This window comes from Erythranthe guttata, chromosome 10 (genome assembly GCF_056151865.1).
Source record: "Erythranthe guttata isolate IM_541 chromosome 10, IM_541, whole genome shotgun sequence".
NCBI lineage: Eukaryota > Viridiplantae > Streptophyta > Magnoliopsida > Lamiales > Phrymaceae > Erythranthe > Erythranthe guttata.
Window position 1 is genome coordinate 2166140 of NC_142542.1, and position 8011 is coordinate 2174150.

The 8011-nt window shown below is 37.4% G+C and overlaps 3 protein-coding genes across 3 annotated transcripts; 1 reads left to right on the forward strand and 2 right to left on the reverse strand.

Annotated features, from left to right (window-relative positions):
- The first annotated feature begins 1071 nt into the window (after positions 1 to 1071).
- Positions 1072 to 3760, forward strand: LOC105952880 (uncharacterized). The gene is made up of 6 exons (XM_012976465.2): positions 1072 to 1706; positions 1941 to 2132; positions 2216 to 2455; positions 2538 to 2755; positions 2858 to 3112; positions 3196 to 3760. Exons 1-6 carry the CDS (start codon positions 1307 to 1309, stop codon positions 3436 to 3438), a joined length of 1548 nt encoding a protein of 515 aa, XP_012831919.2. The 5' UTR covers positions 1072 to 1306; the 3' UTR covers positions 3439 to 3760.
- A 525-nt stretch (positions 3761 to 4285) lies between these two features.
- On the reverse strand, positions 4286 to 6022 carry LOC105952879 (beta-1,4-xylosyltransferase IRX9). The gene is made up of 3 exons (XM_012976464.2): positions 5144 to 6022; positions 4664 to 4895; positions 4286 to 4567 (listed from the first exon to the last, which is right to left on the reverse strand). Exons 1-3 carry the CDS (start codon positions 5812 to 5814, stop codon positions 4457 to 4459), a joined length of 1014 nt encoding a protein of 337 aa, XP_012831918.1. The 5' UTR covers positions 5815 to 6022; the 3' UTR covers positions 4286 to 4456.
- A 231-nt stretch (positions 6023 to 6253) lies between these two features.
- LOC148767269 (protein OSB2, chloroplastic-like) lies at positions 6254 to 7780 on the reverse strand. Its single transcript, XM_088824978.1, has one exon. The coding sequence runs from the start codon at positions 7778 to 7780 to the stop codon at positions 6581 to 6583; it is 1200 nt and encodes a 399-aa protein (XP_088681104.1). The 3' UTR covers positions 6254 to 6580.
- Positions 7781 to 8011: the final 231 nt, after the last annotated feature.

Consider the following 8011-nt stretch of genomic DNA (forward strand, 5'->3'; position numbering starts at 1 on the left):
CCACCATACACATACTAGTGTCACTTTTCAATAAAATACACATTCTAGTGTGTGTGTGTGTGCGTGAAAGTGAGGAGTAAATGAGAAGCCATTGGGGCGCACACTTTTTTTTTTTTTTTTTTTCTATTTTTTTAATAGAATATAAAAAGATAGGTGTACTGTTCTTACTTTTATTACCTTTTGCACTTTTTTAAGGTGAAGATTTGATTCTTGTGAAGAATGGTCGGTTATATATATATATATATATATATATATATATATATATATATATATATATATATATATATATATATATATATATTTCCTTTATTTGCTATTTAGGGTTAAAGAATTGCATAATTTAATTTCACGCCTCTAAAGTTACTGCTCACGTAATTATGAGCTCTTATATATGTGGGCGAGTAGCATACTTTCGCAAGTATTTTGATTAAGGGTTTTTAATAACAAAATTAGTTATCAATTTTGTTTACTTAATCTATTTTTTATATATATAAAGTATGCCATAGTTGATGCAGAAATACTCAATAATTTGACACTAATTGGAGCAAGCTATACGGTCTATGGTCAAATTACAGTCACCCCTGATGAATGGTCAAATTACAGAAAAACCACTTGTGTTTGAATAATTACAACCAACTTCCTTAACTATGAATTTTCTTACACGTTCACATTTTGAAACAAGATGATCATAAGAAATGCCTCTTCACTTGTAATTGTAAATATCATATTGTGGTGCATTCGCTGAAACTGCATTTTTGCACAAAATTAGAAAATATTCCCCATAATCCAGAAAATTCTATTGAATTTGACGCTATAAGGATGAACATGTAAGAAAATTCATAGTTCATGATTGATTATAATTACCCAAACATGAGAGGGTGAGGGTTTTTTGTAATTTGATCTTACCTCGAGGGCAACGTAATTTAAAAAAAAAAAAGAAAGACAACTTCAAACAGAAACAATCAAATAGTTGAGACAAGTAGCATAGGTACACAATAAATACTACTTGATCATATGTCACAATAAATATAATAAATCTACTTGATCATGTCTTTATTTATTTTTTTAAATATAATAAATCTAGTTGATCATATGTCACAGTAAATTACTTGGCATTGTTTTATAAAAATCCATTCTTTACAGCTATCCCTTCTTCTTCCATTCCCACAACTCTCTCTCTCTCTCTAAAATTTTAACTACTCAGACTTCACTCAATGATACTACTGATGCTACTGGTGATTATACGTATATAAAGAGTGTATGTAACTGTGTGTGTATATATATATATATATATCTACACGTGTAAATGGAGGTAACGGCAGAATCCAATTCATGGAGAGATGAGCTGGCGAGCTTAGTGGGGGATACAGGGATAAGGCTCAACGGAGATTCAATCGCAGGTTCGGCGAAGCTGTCGCCGCCGTCGGCGGCGGCGGAGGAGGAGGAGACGGCGGAGAGTTTGAAGGATCAAATCAAGGGTTTCGCTACGGCGTGGGGTGAACTGGCGGTGGAATTGGGGAGAGGGTGCAGGGATGTTGTGCGGCAGACGATATTGACCGACGATTCTTACATTGTGAAGAAGACCAAAGGACCGTTGGCCGAGGTTTCGGAGAAACTGAGGTTTCTGAACGATTTCTTGCCGGAGGACCGCGATCCGGTGCACGTTTGGCCTGTCATCTTCTTCGTCTTTATTGTTGCCCTTGCTGGTAATTAATTTTTTCCCTAAATTTTTTTTCAAACTGTATTTTCTGCTGATTAGCGATGTAATTAGCAATTAATCACATGATTAGTAACAGAACAGAGTAGTTAGACAATAGTAGTTACTAGACACTACAATAAATTTTCAGACAAAACTTACATAGTTAAAAAGGCGTTGCTTTGCTTGCCTTGTTTCGATCGAACATTCTAAACTGCATTTTACATCGAATAATGCCGTGCAGTTTTGAGCGTAAATAGCAAACACGACGGTTCTATTTCGACGGTGAAGAGAGTGTCGATACACCCTCCTAGTGGTGCACGCATATTGCTTCCGGACGGTAGATACATAGCGTATCACGAAATCGGAGTTGCAGCTGATAAAGCCAGATTTTCCGTTATCGTCCCACACGGTTTTCTCTCTTCTCGATTTGCGGGTAAGCAAAAAAATTGATGGATAAGTTACATTATGCGTTCTTAATTTTTATTTTTATGAATTTCGATAAATGATCAACAACAGGTATCTTGGGCATCAAAGTTTCATTGCTGGAAGAATTCGGTGTTCGTCTCATCGGTTACGATCTACCAGGTTTTGGAGAAAGCGATCCACATTCAAACAGAAGTCTTAATTCATCGGCTCTGGATATGTCACACTTGGCATATTCCGTCGGAATAAACGGTAAATTCTGGGTTCTTGGATATTCGAGTGGCTCTTTGCATGCTTGGGCTGCTCTAAAGTATATTCCAGATCAAATTGCAGGTAAATAAAAAATACTCGAATTTGTGATGTCATATTGGATAAGATCTTTTTTGGGGTTTTTAAAGATGCTTGTTGCTTACAGGTGCGGCCATGTTAGCCCCGTTGGTTAATCCATACGATTCGAGCATGACAAGAGAAGAGAATTCCAGCACTTGGAGAAATTGGACACGAAGAAGAAGATTATTGTTCTATTTGGCTCGAAAATTTCCGAAGTTCCTTAATTACTTCTATAGTCGAACTTTTCTCTCTGGGAAGCATGGTCAAATAGATAAGTGGTTATCCTTAAAACTCGGAAAGAAGGTACGAACTCTCATCTATTCTATAGTATCTATTTTTTTTTTTTTTTTTTTGTGTGTGTTTGTATTTGATCTTGATATATTTTGCCGCGTTTTATTTATGCAGGATAAAGATCTCGTTGAAACATCGGCTTTCGAGAAAATCTGGCAGAGGGATGTCGAAGAGTCGGTTCGTCAGAATAACCCTAAACCATTTGTCGAGGAAGCTATGCTCCAGGTGTCGAATTGGGGTTCCAATCTCGTGGATCTTCAAGTGCAAAGAAAATGCCCCAAGAAAGGAATATTCTCTTGGCTGCACTTTATGTACACTCAGCCGGAATGTGAATTAACCGGATATCTTGGTCCGATTCATATATGGCAGGTTTGCATCCATTTTTTAATTTTTTTTCGTTTTCTTGAATTATTGCATCCTCGTAAATTTATATTTTTTTTGTTATGGAACAGGGAATGGATGATACGGTGGTTCCTCCGTCAATGACTGATTATGTGGCGCGTGTACTGCCCACTGCTAATGTGCACCGGCTTCCGGGAGAAGGCCACTTCTCGTACTTCTCTCTCTGTAATGAGTGTCATAGGGACATATTTTCGACTATTTTCGGAAGCCCGCAAGGTATGCTATATACTGTAGATAATAATAATACCGTAGCAAAAGACGAGGCACAGGAGACCTTGTTTCAGACAATGTAGATAACGACATGGGATAAATAATTCCACTGAATCCTCGTGCTTATCGAGATATAACTTTAACTTTTACTTCTCGGTGCTGATAACAGATATACGAAATAGAAAGCACGACAATGTTGAAAGATAAAATCTTTTCTTTTTTTGGTAATGACGATTTCTCTGCCTCGTTTTTCTGTGTGTACGAGATGTCATGATATGATGCTTCTTGTATTGCGTAAGGCATCGTTATTAGTTTAACATCAATGACCTTTGTATCTAAGCAATGGCTTCCTAAGTTTATATTGAACTCTGATAATTAATACAAACATGAGGGGGGTTTTTGTAATTTGAGCATACCTTAGGGGGTGTCCGTAATTTGCCATATTCGATGGAAAATGAGTTATGTTATTCTTTTCGTGTGTGTATTTTGTCTACGATTGGAAATCGAACATATTAGATCGGAATTAGCATGTTTGTAAAAATTCTTCCTTATTACGCGGACCAGAGTACACCGTCTGTTTCACGTGGTAAAGTTAGGCCTCCTTTTTTTCTTTTTCCAAATTTTTAAAAAATTCGGATCGAATTTTAAAATACACGATAATTAATATATTTGTTTCCGAAAGAATTGAATTTTTTTAAATTATTTTCGTAAATTACGACCAGATCGATAATCAAAATCTCACATAATATTCCAAATCCCAACCAAAAAAATAAAAAAGGTCGAAAAAATAAAATAAAAATCGGAATTCTCGAAATTCAGAGTGAAAAACATTTTTCCACATCCGGAAACTTCGGGATCAAAATCGGTGGAAATCGATCTTCCATATTTAGTTTAGAGAAGACTTCAAAAGTACGAAAAAAAAAACTGTAATTGACTGCTTAAACTTTGCTGCCAAATCCCATATACTTTCAGATGCAATTCATTACAAATTTTAAAAATCCAGACAGTAAAATGTCATTTTCATACGGCATCATTAATCATTTTCGAAGCATTCTCTAACAGGCAATTAGGTGAAGATGATCTTTATCCTAATCATCATTATTAAGAAATGTGAAGATCCCACAGTAGAACTTTAGAGCAACCCTGCGTCGGAATTCCCTTCACCTTCGCTTCCTCTTCAAGAACTTCTTTTCTCACAAATCTCAGTGAATTCTGCACTCGAATGTCAAAAATACACAAACGTACATTTTATAAGTATATATGTAACTATAAGTATTTGAAGATATGTAGAAACAAATACGCGCACACCTGGGAAGTGTCTTGAACAGATGAAGGGCGGCCCCACCTCTCCGGATCCCAAAGAATTGAACTGTTGAATGCGAAACTTGATATAGGAAGAGCCGTTGTTCTTGTATCTGTTACATTGTTCGTCTTTTTTAAATGCCACCCCACAACTTCTGAGAAATCACAAACCGGCCCCTCGATTGTCACCTTCTTCTTGTTCGCAAAAAGTTTAGCTATAGGCCACGTCCCGAATGCCCTGAAAATTATTTCACCTTTTTAAAAAGATTATCTCAATTCTCAAACCAATTATAATCCTTTCTGTCATGAGAATCTAAAAAGAAAAAAGAATTAAATCTGATTTTCCATTCTTACGGCTAATAATGATTATCGATTAGGGATCTAACTAAGGCCTGCATAAAACTTCAATTTTGTTCATTTCTTGAATCTTTAAGTAAATAAAAAATCAGATGAAAATTACTTGACAAGAATATAGCAAATACTTACTCGACTGCTCTTATCTCTTCGAAGAAATGGAGATCGTAAACATTTGAAAGCCCTGCAAAATGGACGATTCCACTCAGCCGATGGTGTTCAATGTGATTCACAGCAATATTTCTCTGATGATCCATTTCAGAATCCACATCAGTGAAATTCTCCTTGAAGACAACATGCCTGTACATGATCCCTGTTTTCCTTAGTATCTCAGAAACCTCGGAATCTTCAGACAGCTGTTCCACAACAATCCACAACAACGGGCGAGCCACCAATTTCAACGTGTTTGCCAATCTCCTAAGTAACACCCCTCTTAGCTTATTTCTCCCACTAGTAGGTGTGATGACAATTACTAGTTTCCTTACGTTTAATTCCTCGGAACCCCTTTTGTCTTCTTCGGGTACTCTCTGATCCTTATCTGAATTGTGACTGTGCTCCGCTTTTGATACTGTTTTATCGAACAAGCTTCTGTTGAAATTCTGCGTTCTTGATTGGTGAAACACTTTCACTGGCTGAGGTGAGTAGTTTGACGAAAGCGACATTGTAACACGGCTCGAAAATATTGATGCCTTGCTGGTTGGAGCAAAGCCGGTGAAGAATCCCATGACAAAACATAGCAAGAAATGAACTGTGGCTTTCTTCCATAACTGCACCTTCTTCTTTGATCTTTCTAAAGATGCCATTTTTCTAAAGGGGGGTTCTTGCAAACTATCCAGGCGTTTCGATATATTAAGGAAGACTATCGACAAGTAATGTTAAAGTAGATATGCAACTCAGCATTAAAAATTGCAGTTGTAGGTGGAGTCAACTGAAACAGAGAGTTGTTACTGATTGAAGTTTGTTAATTGGTGAGGCTTTGCTTGACATAGTCATGCCTTTAAGTATAAGAAAAACAGCACAATAAAATATTGCTTTCTTGCACCAAATTGTGGTTGAGATGTACATTCATCCACCTAAAGTTTTGAAAAGAACCAAATTTTTCCTTTTAGGAGGCAATCATTTCTTTGAGTAGTTGCCATTTTAAACGGCTAACTATTTAGAGAGCCTGCTCGTAGTGATATATGTATATATACCATATATATATAAAACTGTGTTTTCCATTCCAAGTTTTCCTCAGAGGGATTGTAACTAATCAAGAATGCAATTTAAGTTGATTAGATATATTCCGTGTACACATAAACTGAAGCAAAATCTGCAGAATATGCAAATAATATCAATTACGAGCATCTTTCTAAAGGAAGATACGACAGAGAAAACAAAAAAAACACTAACAAGTTTGAAGGTTTCGAGGTAGCTTTCTTCTTCTGTTCCCAAAAAAACACACTAACGAGTTTTTCAACTGCCGTTGCTTCAACAGTGAGCACTTAATAGAGCATCAAAATTCTTGTCTTAGAACTTGAAACATTCAAAACTAAAGTTCTTCCCATTAGCAAAATTTTGGCTAATCTTTCAAGCAGGTGGGATCCTAGACAACGCCCAAGCCGGCGATCTGTTCAACCACAACACTTCACCAGTCTCTTTGTGCCGAAAATCAGGTGCTTTCGGGTTTTTCTTCTTGGTTCGATTGTCCCACCATTTATCAGGATTTTCAACCAAATCCTTCCAGGAATCATCCGATTTCCCACTACTTTTTCTTTCATTACATCCTTCACCTCCCATCACTTGCTTCGGTTTCATATCCTTAATATCAAACTCCAGTAATCCGAGTCCAGTCAACACCCATTTCGGAGCAGTGTTGACCCAGAGCGACTCCCCAGTCCCTTTCTGCTTAAAATCGGGGAATTTTTCCTTAACCAATCCATTAAGCTTATGACTTCGATAATCCCACCACTGCTGCGGATTTTTCACAAGAACCCTCCATAAATCCAAGATTTCATCCACAGTCTTCTTCTTGTTAACATACTCTCCACTCTTTTCATTACCCATTTCTAGTATCGACTCATCACTATCAACATCTTCATCATCGACATTTTCTACCACCTCTCCATCACTCAACTTAAACCCATGCTTATCGGGGTTGTAAATTTCCACCGGAGAAAACGAGGCCCCCGTTTTCTTGTCCACAACATGTTTCTCAAATCCTTCAACAAAGCTGAGATTTTCCGCCACAACATGAAACTTTCCGACACTGTCGCCCAACACCAATCTCATCGGATCCACACTCAACTGCCCCGACACGAATACGCAGTTATTCTCCTTCACATGACAAGCCACAACGTGAGCCAATTCCCCCTCGAACACAACAGGAATCGACAAGGGGCTTTTTCTCCCACCCCCATTTCCTAGAGATATGATAGTGGTGGCGAAGTGCTTCCCGTCGGAATCGGAATCGAACTGAACCGGAATCTCCACATAACCGATCAAATTGACGAAATTGGCAACTTTCGCTTGATAGGGCATCTTTCTTGGCTCGGGCCAAACACTAATTGCTGCCGCCTCCGTTTGTTTGTTGATCCTCTGAGCAAAAAATGACGATGAATCGGAAGATTTCTGGGGTTTAGGGTTTGTAAATTGTTGGACTTTCTGGCTACTACTAACAGTAGTTTTGGCGGAGAAGAAGTTGCAGTGTTGAACGGCGGTTCGGGGAAGAAGGTGGAGAAGGCGTTTCCTCGGCGAGGGAAAATGAATCAGATTGGTTAGTGAATTCATGGCAATGATTCAGTGAAAATTATTGAATGGTTTATCGAGGGTTTTTGGATATTTGGGGATGACGAAGAGAATTTCAGTGTGTGAATAAAATCTGTTTTGGATTTTCTTTTTTTCTTTTTGCATAAAACTAAAATCGCAAATAAAAGGACAGAAGCGTTTTTCATATTTAGCAACTTTAGTTTTGTTGCTTAAGCAATTTTCTAAAACTTTATTTGCTGTTTTAGGAATGCT